This window comes from Trichoderma evansii (assembly GCF_050947405.1).
Source record: "Trichoderma evansii strain SZMC 28006 chromosome Unknown GGI43scaffold_12, whole genome shotgun sequence".
Lineage (NCBI taxonomy): Eukaryota > Fungi > Ascomycota > Sordariomycetes > Hypocreales > Hypocreaceae > Trichoderma > Trichoderma evansii.
In genome coordinates this window covers 197,580-216,076 of record NW_028145194.1, presented here as the reverse complement: position 1 = coordinate 216,076, position 18,497 = coordinate 197,580, and the positions used below count along the sequence as shown (strand labels likewise).

At 48.1% G+C, this 18,497-nt stretch overlaps 5 protein-coding genes across 5 annotated transcripts; 3 read left to right on the top strand and 2 right to left on the bottom strand.

Annotated features, from left to right (window-relative positions):
• Positions 1 to 362: 362 nt before the first annotated feature.
• GGI43DRAFT_384474 (rRNA-processing protein UTP22) lies at positions 363 to 3,719 on the top strand (the record flags this gene model as incomplete). Its single annotated transcript, XM_083203527.1, has 2 exons — positions 363 to 608; positions 672 to 3,719. 2 exons carry the CDS (start codon positions 363 to 365, stop codon positions 3,717 to 3,719), a joined length of 3,294 nt encoding a protein of 1,097 aa, XP_083059748.1.
• A 205-nt stretch (positions 3,720 to 3,924) lies between these two features.
• Positions 3,925 to 8,175, bottom strand: GGI43DRAFT_69033 (uncharacterized protein). Its single transcript, XM_083210154.1, has 3 exons — positions 7,571 to 8,175; positions 5,288 to 7,505; positions 3,925 to 5,218 (listed from the first exon to the last, which is right to left on the bottom strand). The coding sequence occupies exons 1-3, from the start codon at positions 8,042 to 8,044 to the stop codon at positions 4,131 to 4,133; spliced, it is 3,780 nt and encodes a 1,259-aa protein (XP_083059747.1). The 5' UTR covers positions 8,045 to 8,175; the 3' UTR covers positions 3,925 to 4,130.
• Positions 8,176 to 8,452: 277 nt separating this feature from the next.
• On the top strand, positions 8,453 to 11,137 carry GGI43DRAFT_406980 (uncharacterized protein). The gene is made up of 6 exons (XM_083206184.1): positions 8,453 to 8,854; positions 9,284 to 9,563; positions 9,668 to 9,762; positions 9,811 to 9,910; positions 9,969 to 10,359; positions 10,428 to 11,137. Exons 1-6 carry the CDS (start codon positions 8,832 to 8,834, stop codon positions 10,979 to 10,981), a joined length of 1,443 nt encoding a protein of 480 aa, XP_083059746.1. The 5' UTR covers positions 8,453 to 8,831; the 3' UTR covers positions 10,982 to 11,137.
• GGI43DRAFT_406977 (Transglutaminase-like superfamily-domain-containing protein) lies at positions 11,138 to 13,889 on the bottom strand. Its single transcript, XM_083206183.1, has 4 exons — positions 13,101 to 13,889; positions 12,854 to 13,031; positions 11,701 to 12,800; positions 11,138 to 11,628 (listed from the first exon to the last, which is right to left on the bottom strand). Exons 1-4 carry the CDS (start codon positions 13,547 to 13,549, stop codon positions 11,454 to 11,456), a joined length of 1,902 nt encoding a protein of 633 aa, XP_083059745.1. The 5' UTR covers positions 13,550 to 13,889; the 3' UTR covers positions 11,138 to 11,453.
• A 1,139-nt stretch (positions 13,890 to 15,028) lies between these two features.
• Positions 15,029 to 18,391, top strand: GGI43DRAFT_423329 (uncharacterized protein; the record flags this gene model as incomplete). The annotated part of the gene is made up of 2 exons (XM_083208228.1): positions 15,029 to 16,683; positions 17,515 to 18,391. 2 exons carry the CDS (start codon positions 15,029 to 15,031, stop codon positions 18,389 to 18,391), a joined length of 2,532 nt encoding a protein of 843 aa, XP_083059744.1.
• Between the last annotated feature and the right edge of the window lie 106 nt (positions 18,392 to 18,497).

Below are 18,497 nucleotides of genomic sequence, written 5' to 3'. Positions count from 1 at the left end.
AATAGGAAACGGACATTGATACCACCTTATAGCCCATTGCTTGGCAAGAGCCGACACTATTAATCATCGCATAATAACTACTACAATCGGAATAAGATTATTGAATGCTCTCAGAAAGATATTTACATGAGTAGGGCATATAATTGTGTCATTATAGCAGTCCAACTCCACGGCATGTGTATGATTACATAACCAGTCTCAATGTGCGCTTGCGCTGCGCTAGACGAAATTATTTCTTATCGGCGGCTTATCGCCCCGCGACTATCAATATTATCAGCAAAAAAATTCCCATACGACAGACAGGCTGCTAAACACCAAGCTCAACATCAAGATACTGGGCACACCACATGCCTGCCGACGCCATGGAATCAAGCTCGAAGCGTCGGAAGATTGGCCACGAGAGCATCGGCTTGCGCCATGCTGGTCTTATTGATTTCGAGTCCCGAAACACGGCCCGAGTCACAGCTGCAAGCACATTTGTTCTGCAGACAGATGAGCTTCTCAAGGAGGCTAAGCCCAACTATGAGAAGGCACTCCATGGCGTTGATAGCCAATTGCACCGATTAAAGGGTATAATCGATGGAATTGAGCCCCATGATCCCAAGCCAGTGAGTTTTAAGAGAGATTAGACAACATGGAGCTACCGAATAGTCCTAACGTGATATGCCTAGATCACTGAGGCCACCATAAAGTTCGAAAAAGAGCATCGCATCGTCATTCCATATCCCGAACCTAAACCCGCGAAAGACGCCCCATACAAGGTCGCTTATTCGCCGCCGTCACAGTGCAATGTCGTGGGAAGCTATGTGTCTCGGACAATGATCAAAACGCAGTCCGAGTTTGGCATTGATATGGTCGTCCAGATGCCTGCGTCACTGTTTCAAGAGAAGGATTATAACAACATGCGATACTTTTATCGTCGAGCCTACTACATCACGTACATTGCCGCACGCGTGCGAAAGGAGTTTGCGCAAGAGCTAGACCTGAGCTTCGAAAACTTGAACGAAAATCCTCTGTTGCCAATTGTTGTCCTCCGACCAAAAGCTTCGAGCGATGGAGGTGATGAGCGAGACGCGAAGAAGAAATCGAAGAAAGCATCTTATAGCATCAAACTTATTCCTTGTGCTCCTGATGACCTATTTCCTTGGTCCAAGGTGACGCCAAAGTCGAGCAATAACCGACTGGGCGAGGCAGATGAAAAGAAGGAAGCACAGGCGGCAACGCCCTTTTACAACTCCACCTTGAACGCCGAGAGAACTTTCATTCCCTACTTACGGCTCCTTACTCATATGAGAAAGGAATGCCCTGCTTTTGCAGATGCTTGTATCCTCGGCAGGACGTGGCTTCAACAGCGCGGCTTCGGCAGCGCCATCTCTCAGGGAGGCTTCGGTCATTTTGAGTGGGCGACAATGATTGCTTTACTCTTACAAATGGGTGGCAGGAATGGACAAGCTGCTTTATCAACTTCACTCAGCAGCACAGAGCTTTTCAAGGCAGCCCTTCACTTTTTATCGACTACCGACCTAAGCAAGAAACCCTATACTTTTGCATCTTCTACTGTTTCTGCAGACGCTGTTCGAGAGGCTGGCCCTGTCATGTTTGATCCAACCAGACAACTTAATCTCTTGTTCAAGATGACGCCATGGTCAGCCAGCATGCTGCAAAGCTACGCAAAGTCAACTACAGAGCTTCTCGCCGATGTGATGGCCGATAAATTCGACTCCACATTCATTATCAAAGCCGATATTCCCTTTCAGACATTCGATGTTGTTTTCGAGATCCAGAGCCCTAATCTGACCAAATTCTCCGAATCTGCAGACCGCAGGAGCGCTGTGACGAACTTCTGTTTAGAAGCACACAAGCATCTCAAACGAGCATATGGCAACCGAGCACAGCTAGTGCAATTCCAGCTTCCTTCCAGGGGACATTGGTCGCTGGCCAAGCCCCCAGTCAAAGAAGCTACGCGTGCTCTCATAGGCGTTGTTTTTGATCCTGTTCACATGTCAAGACAGATGGAATTCGGTCCACCTGCCGAAGAGCAGAAAGAAGCTGCGAGGTTTCGACAGTTCTGGGGCGACAAGGCTGAATTACGACGATTTAAGGATGGTAGTATTCTTGAGTGTATCGAGTGGTCGAGCAAGCTTCCGTTGCAAATTTGCGAGGAAATTACACATTACACCCTGCAGCGTCACCTGAAGATCAACAAAGATCAAGTGACAACCGTGGGAGGTGCCTTTTCTTCCATTATCAGCCTGTCTCACCTTGACAAGTCTGCCTTCGATTCAGCTCGACAAGCATTCCAGAACTTCGAAAGAGATATTCGCGGCCTGGAAGAGCTGCCGTTACAGATTAAACAGCTTTCTCCCACATCGTCTTCCGCGCGCTACGCATCTATTGAACCACCATTGATGGGGTACCATACAGGATCAATTGATCTCATGGATGTCAACCTATACTTTGAAGCGTCAAGCAAATGGCCAGAGAATCTAACCGCTATTCAAGAAGCCAAGGTCGAATTCTTGATCGATATCGATAGACGACTGAGAAAGGCGAACGAGAAAATCACTACATACCTGGGTCGAGAGAACAAAGAACTCGGCATTGAAAGCTTGGCTTATCTCGATATCATATATGAGAATGGAGCAGCATTCCGTCTAAGGATACACTGTGATTTGGAAGAGAAGCTCCTTGAGCGACAAGTCAAAAACAAAACGCTCGAGCCTCGAATTCGCGAGGAAGCCGAAGAAGCTTTTGAAAAGCTGAACTGGCTGTACAATGCTCTTCCACTCCACACTCAGACCATTGCAACTTTCTGCACCCGTTTCCCTTCTCTCTCGCCAACCATCCGACTGGTCAAGCATTGGTTCAACAGCCATAAGCTGACTGGCCACATCCACGAAGAGCTCGTTGAGCTGTTCGTTCTTCACGCATTCCTCCAGCCATACCCCTGGAGACAGCCCACTTCCGTCATCACGGGTCTGCTGCGAACACTATTCTTCCTTTCAAAATGGGATTGGCGCGACGAGGCCTTGATTGTCGACACTGCGGAAGACCTCTCTGAAGACGACCGGTCTTCTGTTCGCCATGACCTTCAAACCTGGAGGAAACGAGACCCCAACATGAACGATAAGGTCTTATTTGTGGCTACATCCAACGATCGATCCGGCCTTGCGTACACTCGCAATGGACCGTCAAAGCTGGTTGCCTCCCGCATGACGCATCTCGCCAAAGCAGCCTGCAAGCTCGTTCGAGAAAAGGGCATTCACCTTGACCCTTCTCTTCTGTTTGAGACCTCCCTCCAAGACTACGATGTTCTCTTCCACTTATCCTCCAAGGTCATCAAAAACATCATCCGTGAAACAGCCGTCGAGTCTGGAGGAAGGAAGCACTCTCAGTTTAAGAACCTCGACGCTCTCACCGCATCGGTCCCGCTTCCCATCAGAGCGCATCCGACAGACGTATTCATAGAGGAGCTGGAGCGTGTATACGAAGACTCGCTGCTGTTTTTCCGAGGCAGCGCGGACGACTCCGTAGTAGCAGCTCTTTGGAACCCTCGACTGCAAAAGCAAAAGTTCAGAGCGGGCTTGCCGTATAACTTCCTCTCCGTCAAAGGTGATGGTGATCAAGTGGAGATAAACCGCAAGGCAGTCCTGCTAGAGATCGCACGAGCTGGAGGAGATATGATCAAAAAGATTGAGGTGGCTGAGGAGGACGAGTAATTTTTGAATCTATATATTATAGATTATATTTTGGATATAGCACTCTGTACATTTAAAAAGAAAAAGTCCAATTTAGACAGCGCACAACAGTATTTAAACCTATTGCAAGTCTTCTCCAGCAAAGGAGAAACTTATTCTTAAGAATATCACAAAACACTTGGTTCGAACAAAATTAAAATCTTTCCAGTGCATAACCTGGTTTCTTCCTTACTCAAAAACGCCATGCCATGGTATAAGTGCATATGTACATAAATTTATCCCATTCCCTACAATCCAGTCTCTTCCCCCCTAATTGTTCATGTCTTACAAGATTATTTCTCTCCCTCTCTCCTTCTTTCTTCATTCCATATCTTTAATTTGTCGTAGCACGTATATCTTTTCCCCCCACCAGTCTATGATACTTCGCATTCTTTACCGCGCCTTCTTGTGATCCACCTGTTGCGTTGAGAAGGAGCAGAATTTGTCCTTGATTGCAACAACCTCGTACGTACCCTCCTGGCTAGCCTTGACAACCTTGCTGTGTTCATATGAGATATCATGTCTAGTTTCGAGGATAACGCTTCGCTGTCCCTTCTTGGCATTGCTGCTTCGTGTATAGGTGAATTCGAACGGAGGAGTGCCCCAGAATTCGAAGAGAATGTCCACCTCGTTTCCTTCATGGATATCCACTCGAGAATTCTTACCACGGCTAATCTGCACGCTGGGTAGAGGGTGGATAGTTACAGGAATATTCACAGAAGCGCGACATTCGCTAGCTTTGTCAGAGATGCTGGTAATAGTAAACTCGCCGGGCTTCTCTGCAATACGCCTGAAGCTAGTCGTATGCGATTTTGCGTTCCATTGGCCGTTGAAGTCATAAGCAATGTCAAATGGCGGAGTACCAGACAAGGTGTACGCGATACGCTCGCCGATGCAGTAATCTTTGCGTGACTCCAATGGATATATTGACGGGGCATCATACAACTGAATTTGTATGGACGGCCCGCTAGCATCATATTTCATCTGGCAGCCTCGCGCATCTCGGACAGTGCGAAGGAGCAGCTGTTGACTGCCCAGACGCAGATGCTGACGTGGAATAGACATGCCGAAGTTATTGGTCTGAATTGCGGGAATCTTATAGGTTTCCGGAGTAGATCCAACCTGATGCTTGATTTCCACTTCAACGTAGAAAGGTGGAACACCAGTGAGTGTAATAGGGATCACATCTTCTTGCTCTTGCTCTTCCAGGCAGTACTTGAATGTTTGACCTGGTTTATTGAAAGCGGCAGTAGGCTTGGCATTTACGCGCTGCTGAACGATCAAAGGGGTGAAGTGCTTATCGCTGTTGTAGAGATTATCTGCCAATTCAGAAAACTTATAAGTATAGTCGCCGGCTTTGGATGTGTCCATGGCAACAGCCGCCTTGGACAAAGCAGCGTCGAAGCGTCTTTGGCTGAGGGAAGCAGCGCCTTGAGCTGGCTTATGTCTAACTTCATATTCAACGTGATATGGAGCCGATCCTGTGTAGATTGAGTTAGCATACTTTGCAATAATGGGAGATGTCCATTCCTTGAGAAAAAAAAATTTACCTTTGAGGCCGATTTCGAAGCCGTCGACATCGCCTTCGCAAATCTCTTGTTTAACAAACACGCCAGATTTGGACGGCGTGATGCTGTTAGATGTGACAACGGATATCTCTGGTCTAGGGAACCAGTCTACCTCAAATTTAGAGGCTGAAGGCTCAATAAGTCCGGGGCATTGCTTGTCAACAATATCAACAAGCTCATAAGTGCCTCGCGACCGAACTAAAAGGTAGTCATTCGGCCCATTGATACTCTTCGTGATGATGTCGGAAGGTCCATCCAAGTTTCGATAGGAAACGGTCCATGGTCCTTCACCTTGGAGACGAAGTGGCAGGCGAAGAGCAGTGTCTTCAACAGCCATGATGCTGTTCTTCTGCTCAATCAATCCAAAAGCACCCCGCGGCCGCTGGCGACGCACAGAGATCTTCATTTGATCTTGCAAGAAGGTTCGGCATCCACGTTGATCTTGAACACTGCTCAGAGCAAGAATATATTCTCCACCCTTAGTAAGGGATGATGTCTTGATCTTGAAGTGTGAATCCTTAATATCCGTCGCACGTGCAGGCTTGCGCTTGCCATCGTGTATGATTTCCCACTCCAAGCTGAACGGCGGTTCTCCGGCAAGGACGACATCCACATCCACCTCAGATTCGAGACAGGCGCTAAGTGTTTTCTCACGATTCGAGATGTATGCGGATGCAGCCGGCTTGACTACCTGCTCCAGGACTTTATCTTCGCCTGTCAAAGGTAATCCGGTGTATACATCATCGTCAATAGACCTAAAGACGTACTTATAGCGTCCAGCTTTGCGAGGAACGAGTTCAATCTGAGATCTTAAGGCATCTACGCGATGGGCTTGTTTCTCAACATGGCCATCGGAGATGATGTCGTATCGCACAGTGAATGGAGGTGTGCCAACGAGATCGAGATCGACGCGAAGACCAACAGAGTTGCCAGCACATTTGTCTGCAATTTCTTCCGTTCGTAGAGACAAATGAGGTTCCAGGGGATTCAGCAGCAAGCAAGAAGAAGGTTCATCTACTTCACCCTCGCAAGACCCGCTTGAAACAGATTTCAGCGTGTAGAGGCCAGGTTCTGAAACCAGCGGCTTGTCCATCGAATTCTTCGCAGAGTGCCTTCCAATCGATACCTGGTCGCCGTGGTCGCCGCTGTTCGTTATCGAATCGATGGGTGAAAACTGCCAAGTGATTTTATGAGAAGTATCCTCCACGCGACCAGTGAGACCAAAGCTGATGGGCAGCTTGGCAGCGCGACCCTTGGCTACTTTGAGGGGGTTTCTCAAATCGCAGCCCTGCAAGCGAATCTTGGGCCGCTCCTTCACGGAAAATCTTTGGGAGAGCCATTTTGTCTTTGGTGTATCCAGTTCCTCATTTGCTTCCGTATATTTGACAACATTGCCGAATGCGTCATAAACTTCTTCTACCAAATATTCCCAATCTCCAGCTGTGGCCATGGACTCATTTAGTTTCACAGTTACCTTCTGAGGTTTAACCCAGGAAACGTCATCGCTGTTGTCAAAGCTCAGGCCGGAGGTGCTGATAAGCGGAGAGGTAAACCCTTCGGGCTGTAGGCTTTGGAAGTGGAAAGCATGGTTCTTTCCATTAATCGATCGCGAATATTTTATCTTTAGTGGCGGCGTTCCAACCACATCGAGTGATAGATTGGACAAATCACGAATGCATCGATCCGAGGACTCAGCAGTTTGAATCCTGACCTGTGGACAAGGCACCACATACGTATCCCTGACTGGCCTCTGAACCTCAAGCTTATATTCATCCAGCACTTTGTTCAGTCGATAGACACCCGGCTTCTTCACGGGGTATGCCCAATGGTACGGAGCAGCATCTGGATCCACGTTGTTTTCTCGAATCACCTTGGCCACCTTATTTATTTCTCGACTCGAAATCTTGATTATCTCTTCCTTGCCAGTCTCAAGATCAAGGCGTAAGAGTTCGACCTCAACGGGTACAGTGGCGTTGAAGTAGATTGGAAGAGCAACATGGCTTTTGCCTGACAAGCAAAAGGGCGAAAGGTCGGGATTGAGAACAGCAGAACCTTCTGGAAGAATGTTGATGATTTGTTTGCCCATAATCAGGGAGTTGTTATTGAGGATGTTGGAGACCTTGACGTGGTGCTCTGAAACTGAGATCTCGCGATCGTAGAGGACTTTGGCAATGCCGAGGAGCCAAGGCTGCAGTGGAAGCTGGCTCTCAGTTAGCACTATAGCGTATAGGCAGAGAAATCAATGGTGTATGTGAAGCAACGTACCGGAATGTTGAACATGAGCATATAGTTAGTAACAACATGAGATGCAAAAACACCGATCACTACCAGCTGGGAGAGCTCCAACCAGGGAATCCGCAGCTCTGGAAGCCCGAATATAAAAGCAAAGTCGATGAGGATCCATTTCAAAAACAGCCACCCAGAGGCATTGCCGTCCTCTATCACCTGTAGCCAGTCGTAAAGCTTCCATGCCCACAGCAAGATGTAAACAGCAAAGGCGTAGAGTCGTTGTTGTGGTGCATCGAGAAGCGTCAAAGGAATTACTGGAGCGTTGCCAGCGGTGCTGCGAGGCGCTGCGCTTTCGGGAGCTGGAGGAAGGGTCGCTGCTCTGTTTGACGCGGCGGTCGTGATAAACTTGGATAGTGGTGGCGATTCATCGTCGTCGTAGTCGGGACGTCGTCTGTGAGCGGGATATGGGGTTGATTGGAACCCAGACCGCAGGCGAGGAGTCGCGCTCATCGCATTCCGTGGTGCTGTGAGATTCTGCACAGAGGCATCGGTAGAATGAAAAAGATGGCACCCGTGAGGCCTCTGCACGGCGGAGCAAAAGCAAGCGGATTGGCGCTGTTCTGGTGCTTTGCGCTGTCGCGTGTCTTGGATTCGGTTTTTTCGACGACCAGGACCTGCTTGGTGTTTGGCCAAGTTTACATAATTTTTCGGTGGATGCCTTTTTTTGGGCGGTTCTGAAATTCCGACACGTCTAGACGCGACTTCTGCTAGCTCACTGAAACAGGCTCTGAAGCTGCCGTTTGCTGGGGGCTTCCAGGCCTGGGGCCTTAGCGGTGCCGCTGATTCTCGAACGCTGATTGGGCAAAAATGGAGATCCGTTGCTAGGATGATCAGGCAGAGCAGTAACCTTAGGCTTAGAGCTCAATGCCTCAATCAAAAGAGTACGAAAGCTTCTCAAGAATAGCAGAGACTGTGCTTCTACGGCAAGATTGAGGCTGCAACTCTGAGTTTGCTCTGTTGGAACTATTTTGCAGGTGCAGATCCGAGCGGTACTTCTTCGGCTCCTGATAGCTTCCTTCCAAGATAGCAGCGCGTATATACAGATACGGCATTTGTACATCTCTTAGCGTTTCCCTCCTATTGGAAGACTTAACTACATCCACCACAGCGGCGAGAGAGAGTGTGAGTATGATTTAGAAAGCTTGACGAGTGAAGCGGCTTTCGTGACTCACCATTTCATCTCCTAAATTTCCAAGATCCGTGGCTCGCCGCCGGTGAATTGGTCCTACATGTTATCATGGCCAAGGGCACGTTGTCTAGGTGCGTCATTGATTACCAAGTCGTTCAGACGATGCCCATTCCTATAGTATCCAATACACCTCTTCCTGTTCCGAGTATCGTTTCATTTTCATCATGCGAAGTACATGATGAGGAAAATGCCTTTACTAGAAGCCGTTTGCTGTGTTGTGACCGCATGGTGGCAAGTGAACCGACGTTAAATTCCTAGCGATTATGCTTCAACCTTCTTAACAGCGCATCCCAAGCTCTTCTATCTCTGCTACAAGCAGCTTTTCTTTTTTCTTTCTTTTTTATGTGTTTTTTCTTAGAAGCTTTGATATCTCCACCTCTTCTGTTTGTTGGTCAAGCAATTAATGCTGTCCCCAAAATTCAGCGACCATAACACATTTGTGTCTTCATCTTCACGTCTACCAACATGTCTTCCATGACGCCTAACTATTTAAAAACTAGTGAACCAAAAAATGGAGATAGTGCTACCCCTGAGGCGTCTCTTCGCCGGTCATCTCGACAAACTGCGGCTACAGCAGCTGTCAAAACGCGAGAAGTATCGGCTGAAACCGCGTCCACGAGTGGCTTGAGCGAATCACGGCGAAATCCCAAGCGCAAGGCTGCTGAAGCTGCAAGAGAGGCTATAAACCTCCCTGATAATCTACTAGATGAGGCACTGCGGCCTCTCACTCCAACAGAAATTGAAGAATGGGAAGGTTGGGTTGAGCTGGAGTCTGAACCTGTGAGCTTCGCCACTTCGTGTATTGCTTCTCATCATTAAGATAGGAGGCGTTATAGATACCCAACTCCATCATATTACTTTATATAAAGTACTGATAAATTTAGGCATTCTTCAACACTATTCTACAAGATTTGGGTGTCAAGGATGTCAAAGTTCAAGAGCTTTTTAGCATTGAACAAAGCTGGATAGACATGCTACCGTGGGTTTTAAGTCTGTGGTTGCTATCTTCAAGCTAAAATTTTGTCAGAAAGCCAGTATACGGTTTGATATTTCTCTTCCAATACACTCCCGATTTGGACGAAGACGAGGGAGAAGATGAGACAGGCTCACTGTGGTTCGCAAATCAGGTAAAATTCTAAGCCAACCTGGGCCATTTTAGTCGTGTATGTACTAATTCCCAATTAGACTACCAGTAATGCCTGTGCTACATTCGCTCTCCTCAACATTGTTATGAATGCGCCGCACGTTGAACTAGGCGACCAGCTTCGAGAGTTCAAGGAAGCAACCAGAAACCTCAGCACTGTTCTGCGAGGCCACGAAGTCAGTAACAATAAGTTTATGAGAAGCATTCATAATTCCTTCACCAGGCGCATGGACCATCTCAACGCCGACCTTTGGTTAGAGAACGCAGTATCAGATACCAAATCAAAAAAAGCAAAAACATCTAAATCATCGAAGAAAGCCAGTAAGAAGAAAAGAGCAGACGATGCCTATGGATTTCACTTTGTTGCGTATGTTCCTGTGGATGGGCATGTTTGGGAGCTCGATGGGCTCCGAAGCAAGCCACACCGAGTAGGTAAGTAGCCATACAACACAAAGCAGTCGTATGAGTAGATGACTGACAGGCTAACCAAACTACCATAGGCCCTATTGAGACCGATGATGTCTGTTGGACAAATATTGCAAGGCCTCAAATTGAAGGTCGAATATTACAATATGAGGAAAGCCAGATTTCTTTCAATCTCCTAGCACTTTGCGGCAGCCCCTTGGCTCTCCACGCTGGTTCCATTGCTCAAACGGTCGCATGTATACGCCAGTTGGATGAGCAAATGAAGCACAGCGTAGAGTACGCAAAATTGATAGACGGCGAGAAACCCGTTATAGACTTGACAGACCGGAGTCAGCTATCTGAGTTCAATCTTCGAAAATCCGATATTGAGGACGTGGCATTACCAGAGTCGACGCAAGGCAAGATATCACAGGCCGCGAAAAATACCGACGACGCCTACAACCTCCGCCAGCAATTCATCGTCGATACAAAGGTTGCCATTGGAGAGTATAGAGCTGAAATGATAGCCTTAACTGAGGACGAGCAGCGAGTCAAGGATCGCAAGAAGGACTACGGACAAGCATTACACAGGTGGGTACAGAAGCTCGCAGACAAGGGAATTCTGCAAAAGGCTATCGAGAGTTCATAAAGTTGCATGTACGGCCCGGAGAATATGACAGCAGAGATGGGCAAAGATAATGAAAGATGACGAGTGCTGGAACAGCCACATTGATACATATAACGACAGTCACTGTAGAACGAATCAAGATAAATCACTATATGACATACGCGGAATTTAGGACCAGTTTCATACAGTAAGCCATAAATGGAAGCATATCGCTCACCAGCCAAGTAAGTGATTACTGTATAGTCTATCTACCAGTTTTTTTTTTCCCTCTCACGCCTTTGAGAACCCAGCAAGATGTATTTATTGCTCCAAGCCAAGCAAGTCAAAAGGGAAAAGAAGGCATGCAGACACCAACGTAAAGGACAACAATTTTCGCCAAGCTCACAGCCATAAATCTTTCAAAACTGAGTCCAGTTTACTATCATGTATCTCGTAATTGGAAGGGTATATATCATAATCAAGGTGAAAGAGAGAAAGGGCAGCATTTTTGAGTCTAATCCTGTGGAAACTCCTCTCGAATGTTAGAAATGAACTTGCAAGTGGCGGCATCAAATCTTTTGAAATATTTTCCAGCCGTAGGGAACATGTCCTCTGTAACCAAAGTGGGATCAGAGAGGGGCTCAATGTTACGAGCAGATATAACATGCGGTTCTGGCTCTGTAGCAGATCTAGGGGGGTGTTAACAGAGTACTGGACATTGCAACAGTCGTACCGCAGAAAAGGATAAGCGAGAAACTTACATGCAGCTATAGAAGAACCCATAGCGAGAAGTGCCGGGCGGAGCAGGCGGAGCCGTGGCTGGGAGTTCAGGACTAAGGTTAAAGTAGTCTGATCGCGACATCCTCTCATCCCAGCCAGTAATGACGCCAAGCCACCTATATCGACGATGCCGGAACACTTGGCCAATTTCAAGCAAAGGGCCGCTCGGGATATGGCAGCGATCTCTTCGGTATACAGGCGGCGGCGTACCATCAAGATCACGCATGCCTTGCCAAAAATGCCACGGGTTGATAGGACCACCGGGACGGTTGTGGTGGCGACCGAATCCGTCTCTCGGGTTGCTAACAACCTCACAAAACCGCGGCCACAGGTATTTCTCAACCAGCCACGCATCCTCTGGGTAGACATCGGGAAACCGGCGTAAGAATTTCTCCAGCCGATCAAGCCAAGTCGTCCGATTTGGGCGGTTCAGCATCAATAGAGCCCACGATGAAGCATACGAGCAAGCTTCAGCGTTCATCAGGCTGTTTCCGCCCAGAAGCTGGAGTATTCTAGGTGCCAGCTGATCATGCATACCTGGTATCCCCAGAGAAGCCGAAATATTGTGTGCCACTCTTATTGCCATTTTTGATGCGGGAACAGGGGTGATAAACTGTTCGGTATGCTCTGCAAACCCTAGCTGGGCCAATATCCTTTCAAGGTGCGCTAATTGGACTTCGTCGTCGCTACCATAGGGATCGAGGAACATCCGCTGAGATGAAGAATCTGATTCATCCGCTATATCACCGTCCAAAGTATAGCCTGTCGGTGCAGATACAACAGCATGTACATGAGATGGAAATGAGCAAGAACTAGCATTGATATCCAGTCGTGCCGCCACACAGCAAAATATAGCTGCAGAGATGATGGGGAGAGAATCATGATCCGGATGGCGCAAGGCTTGGCCGATAAGGCAATTTCTCAAGTTGCGGTAATCCCTCTTTGGATCATGTAATCCCGTGAGATTGCGAACACGAAGCCAGCGGACCAACTCCAACGCCTTTTTGCGAGTTGACCAATTTTGAAGCTTTGTATGGCTGAGCCGAAAAGAAGTGGCAATTTCATCAAGCATCCGCGATATCTAGTAGAGTTAGTGACGCATACTTATCTAAGAAGTTTGGGGCCAGAACATACATCGTCGAGATCGCCAGGTTGATCATGTAGGACGAAAAGATCAAATGCGCCGAGGGCTCTTTCAAGTTGCTCGCTGGCTAGCCGCGGGTCGGACAGTTGAGGGGACTGCATGAGTGAATCCCATTCTTGAATGGCCGCGTGCTTATGAACTGAGTCCAAGAGAGCATTGCTAAAGTACCTATGCCTTTGTGTGAGATTGCCTGAATATTCGAAAGGCAAATGGAATGGATTGGAATTGAGCTTTTACCTTCTCGCTATCCAGTCTTCAGTAGTGGTAGGTGCTTGACAGTGTTCCAAAAGAACATCCTTGGCATCATAGCCAAGTTGACTTACAGCTTCGAAGCCTCGACCACGGTGGACCTTGGTTCGAATAACTTGATCCAATGTGTTGGATACTTGTAAGCTGAGACCACTTCTGCGGATATAAAGCCGTTTCCAGTTGGTCTTTTGAGCCGGAGCTGCCACTCTCTCCTTAATTTTATGATGCGGACTCCAATATTGGAGAGAAGTGCGGCAGTAATACTTCCAGAGAAGTGGTGTATTAACAAGGCGGTAAAAGCGACGCGACACAAGCTGAACGCCAAATAAGTTATCTTCTGGCGAAAGGTAATAGAGAAGATGGCCGATAATCTCATCAGGCATCTGCTCTAGTGACAAGGCTTCAGGCCCATCGTCATTGATATGAAGGTGCTCCATAGCTGCAGCTTGATCCACAGATATTATGTGAGATGACAAGAATTGAAGACTGCTGCTTGAACGAGAAAAAGCAAGTCTCAACTGTTATGCGCTGCATCCATCAACACGATGCTCTTATCGTTGCGGGAACGCCGACAGCTGCAGGCTCTCGGGGGTTATCATCGATGCGAAGACAGCTGGTGTCTTTATCCTCGGCTCTATAGATTGAGAGGGTATAATTTTGTTGAGGTAGCCAAACCCTGTCATTTATTCTCGGATTACTCGCAGAAATCTGGGCCTGCGACGGATCCGGGATGCGATGATGGAATTCTCCACCAACGGTAGGTATGCATTTATCAATAAAAATGTGATAAAGCGATTTTTTGCCGGATGCGGCGTTTGCGGCGGATAAATGGGGTCCCGATTGGCTTCAATTGATTCTGAATGAGCCTGTCAAGCTGCAAAGCAACTATTTGGGCGTGGCTTTGGGCATTAATTGTTTTCAGATGATGTTGGAGAAGTCTGGGTTTTCAATACAAGCAAAGAGCTAACAGAAAAACAGAGTACGGTACGACATGATTTATACCCAGGGCTGGTTTATATCAATTTCATAAGGATCCAGATGCTTGAAATACCCCACTATGATCTCTAAGCTGTCAAGTCGTACCATATTCAACTTTAGCCTCCTTGCGCTCCGTGAAGATTACTCTGTATATTGCCTATGATGCTATAGTGCGTGTTCTATTTGCCCGTACTACATTGGGGTGCAGATGCTGTTTATACGCCCGCCCTGTAGCTAGCTGTAGGAACGGTTCCTGTCGCTAACTTACACTTCAAATGGCTAATACGCTAACAGTTGTATTTCGTCACCCAAGCATTGATAGTAAAAAAAAAATTCGCCGTAACCACGAGCAACGCATAGAATCCGTATTGATGGAGAATTGAGTTTCACATAAACTATGCCATGCTGGGGCCGAAAAAGAAAATCATATACAAAAGGTGGTAAATGGGCAGTAAAGTCAGAATAGCAGCGACCCATAGTGCAGAAAGCTTCCAGGGAAAGCCGCTAAAACGCTGGGCCGTTGTGCCGCGCTAGTCCCAAGCTGGCAAGAATGTAAACAAGACTTAACGCGATATATGAAATGTCAACCGCTTCTACCAAAGCATCTCATAACGTGCAAAATACCCCGGCTCACTCAACCATCTTACGCAATTGTCTCGAACTTGTAGAATCGGACTACGCAGGTCGTGCCCTGCTTCTAATCTTCATTATCGATACTCTATACCTTTCTTAAACCTTGCACTATCCGAATTCAGACATTGCTCACAAGGCGAATCTACTATTACCGACCACCACTTGCACCCGAATTAGCTGCCTCTGGATCAGGCATCGCCTTCACTGCCCGATTCAGCTCATATCGCGTCCAAATTGATCTCGCATAACCCTTCATCGAATTTTACATCGACCTTTCGGGATCATCTCCCAGATTCGCCGCCACAATGGCCCATAAAGGCTTTGGCGGCGTGCTCGACACACCACAAAGCACTTTTGGCGACGCGACATACCTTAGCCGACAGCCCGATTTCGCAGATATATCTCAAGAAGCATCCTTCTTATCCCCAGAAAAAGACGGCGATCTCTTACAACAGCTTCGAAAAGGCGGGCGTTCCAATGGAATCAACATCAGAACCCCGCGACAAAGAGCAGCATTTGCGGATCGTCGAAATCTGCCATCCAACATCGGGGGAGGAGAGTTTACCCCATTACTAAAGTCTGCTACCAGGAACAGCACGCGGATGAATGGCAAAGAGAACACTGCTGCTGTAGCCGCCACGCCGGTAGCGCTACGAAGATTACTCGAAGAAGATGAAATGACCCCCCTCCCACGAATGGATGGCTCCGCCTATTCAACACGCAATGCGTCGTTTCTAGAAAAAGATCTCCCACAAATCGCCAGCAGCGCCAGCACAACCCCAATGGGTCCTCCGCCGCGCAGGAATATAATAGACAAAGGCCCTCTGCAGGACGGAAACCAATTATCTCTACGAGAACAGGAAAATGTTATTGACAAGATCGAGAAGGAGAATTTTGGTCTCAAGTTGAAAATTCACTTTCTTGAGGAAGCCCTCCGGAAAGCAGGTCCTGGTTTCAGCGAGGCTGCCCTAAAGGAAAATACGGAACTCAAAGTCGACAAAGTTACTATGCAAAGAGAACTTCACAAATATAAGAAAGACGTAACCACAGCAGAGCGTGAGCTGGAAAGTTATCGCCAGCAAATGCTTGAGTTGAGGGAAAAGGCAGAACAGAAATACGCCAACAAGGACCAGCAAGCCGAACTAGATACTCTGCGAGAGACCATCCAAGCTCGTGAGTCTGATATCGAGGAGCTACGAAGCCAAGCGTCAAATAGTCAAGACCACCAGGACAGAGTGGAGACGCTGGAGAACAATGTTGTTGACTTGGAAGCCGAGCTTCGTGAAAAGGACCGCTTGTTAACGGAGCGAGAAGACGAGCTCGAGGACCTGAGAGATAAGCTCAACGAGGCTGAAAATGCTGTGAGAGAACACGACGGCAATAATAACGAGGAGGAAATGGAGGAAGCTTTGGCAAATATCCGCGATTTGCACCAAACGGTTCGAGAATGGGAGCAAAAAGCGGATAATTTGCAAGAAACAGTTCGCGGGTTGGAGGGCAAAGCTGAGATTTTACAGCAGGCCGCTCGCAATTGGGAGGGTAAAGCTGAGAATTTACAGCAGGCCGCTCGCAATTGGGAGGGCAAAGCTGAGATTTTCCAGCAGACAGCTCGCGATTGGGAGGATAAAGCAGAGAAGATGAAGGAGAGGATGAATTCTGCTTTATCACAGAAAGTAAAAGCCGAGGCGGCTTTGGACGAGCTACAAGAAGAAATGACCAACAAATCTATCATGACCAAGGGACTGTCACGACAGATTGAGGAAAAAGTAGCTCGGCTTCAAGAAGAGCTCCGGCAGTCGAGTGAGGAGTATGCCGCGCTAGAGCGAGAGGCGGCTGAGCTCAGCCAGGAGAATGAAGAGCTCAAAGCAACCGTCCAAGAGCAACTCTCGCTACTGGAAGACGCTGCGCAAAGCCAAGAAGAGGTTGAAAGTTTAAAGCAGGAACTGCTTGAACATCAACAGTATATCGAGGAGCTTATTGCGTCTGAGGCCGCTTTAAGCCAAAAACTCAACCGAGAGCAATCATGGGCAAGGAATACTATGCAAGGCCAGGAGGAGATTGAGAACCTCAAGTACGAGATGCTCCAGCAACAGGAGCTAATCAGCCACCTCGAGGCTGCCGAAGCTGCTCGACATAGAGAACTTGAGCAGCAACAGCGGCTGCGTGCAGAAAATATGGGAAGCCAAGCAGAGATTGAAAGATTGAAGCGTGAAATAGTCCATCTTCAAGAAGAAATCGAGAACATCACAGCTTCCGAAACTGCTCTACGAGAAGAACTGGAGCAAGAGCAGCAACAGCGTGCAGAATACGACGATGCCCACGCTGAGGTTGAGACTCTAAATGAAAAGATACTCGAACAGCAACGCTTCATCGATGATTTGGTTGCTTCGGAGTCTGCGTTGCAACAACAACTTGAACGAGAGCAGCAGCGGATACAATTCATGCAGATTCGAGAAGAGGCTAATAGACCTGATCGTAGTCTATTCCAAAGGCAGGAACTGATCGACAAAATGATCGCCTCCGAAGCCTTGCTGCGTCAAGAGCTGGACCGAGCGCAGCAATCGCACATAAAAAGCGCTCTGCAGAGTCGAGAAGAGGCCCAAAATCTCAGGGAGGAGGCGAAAACGCTCAGAGAAGAGACGAAAGCACTCAAGGAAGAGGCGAAAAACCTTGAAGATGATGTGCTTCAGCAGCAGGAGCTGATCGACGACCTTATGGCTTCAGAAGCTGCTCTACGAGAAGACCTCGAGCGACAACTGGAGCTACGTACGGATGGCGAAACGAATACCAGAGCCGAAATCGAGGCTCTCGAGCAAGATGTTCTCCAGCAACAGGAGCTAATCGACGAAATGGTCGCTTCAGAAGCCGTCCTAAGACAAGAACTTGAGCGGGAACGCCGAAGCCTCGAACGAAAGCAGCAATCGCATGCAGACAACACCAAGCAGAACCAGCGTCTACGAATGAGTCAGGCCGAGGTTGAAAACCTCGAACATGACATAGTAGAGCAGCAAGAGCTCATCAACAATCTTGTCGCGTCAGAGGCAGTCTTACGGGCGAAACTCGAACGCGCGCGCACCGAGCGGGCAGCGTACCGCATGAGTGTCGAGAAGTTGCAAAGCGATATCCAGCATCTGAAGAAGGAGGCAGCGGCGACCGGGGCTCAGAAACTGAGCCGCCGCTATGGCTACGCTGACAATGAAGCGCTGGATACCATCGTGCGAGCCTCCGAGGGCGCACAAGTCCGGCACAAGAAGGAGCTTCGTGGTATGATGCTCCAGATGGAATGGATGCAGGCCAGATGGGAACGCGAGGCGTCTCTCCGCTCAGACGCAGCATATGCGAAGAGATTCCTTCAGCTACAGCTCAACATCTCACATGCTTGCAACAAAGCTCAACTCCGCGAACTCGAATATATCCGCACCAAGGTCCTCCAGAGTCGCAAACCTCTTGCCCTTCCTAAACCTCTTCCTTTCTCATCATCTGGTGACTCATCGCCCAAACTCAAGACCTTCCTCATCATGGCCCGCTTCATTGCGCGAACACGCATCGCTGCCCGCAACTGGGCCGGCCAAGAAGCTGTCCGCCAAAAACTCCGCACGGCAATCGAAGAGAATCGACAAATCAAGCGCTCGAAGCAACTCAAGGTTGTCGCTGCCGACGTCTACTAAACGGAGGGGAGGGAGGGGTCAGGCTGTATATTTTTCTACTTCTCTTTCTCTGTCTTTATTCTTTATTATCTCGGTTTCAAATTTTGGAATCCTTGTTTTTTTTCTT

Coding starts and splice junctions, on each gene's coding strand:
- GGI43DRAFT_69033 (XM_083210154.1), bottom strand. CDS start 8,044: ATGAGCGCGACTCCTCGCCTGCGGTCTGGGTTCCAATCAACCCCATAT. Junction 7,506..7,570: donor TGCTCATGTTCAACATTCCG/GTACGTTGCTTC, acceptor ACTGAGAGCCAG/CTTCCACTGCAGCCTTGGCT. Junction 5,219..5,287: donor CTTCGAAATCGGCCTCAAAG/GTAAATTTTTTT, acceptor CAATCTACACAG/GATCGGCTCCATATCACGTT.
- GGI43DRAFT_406980 (XM_083206184.1), top strand. CDS start 8,832: ATGGCCAAGGGCACGTTGTCTAG. Junction 9,564..9,667: donor TTGAGCTGGAGTCTGAACCT/GTGAGCTTCGCC, acceptor TGATAAATTTAG/GCATTCTTCAACACTATTCT. Junction 9,911..9,968: donor CACTGTGGTTCGCAAATCAG/GTAAAATTCTAA, acceptor ATTCCCAATTAG/ACTACCAGTAATGCCTGTGC.
- GGI43DRAFT_406977 (XM_083206183.1), bottom strand. CDS start 13,549: ATGGAGCACCTTCATATCAATGACGATGGGCCTGAAGCCTTGTCACTA. Junction 12,801..12,853: donor AACCTGGCGATCTCGACGAT/GTATGTTCTGGC, acceptor TAACTCTACTAG/ATATCGCGGATGCTTGATGA. Junction 11,629..11,700: donor GGGTTCTTCTATAGCTGCAT/GTAAGTTTCTCG, acceptor ACACCCCCCTAG/ATCTGCTACAGAGCCAGAAC.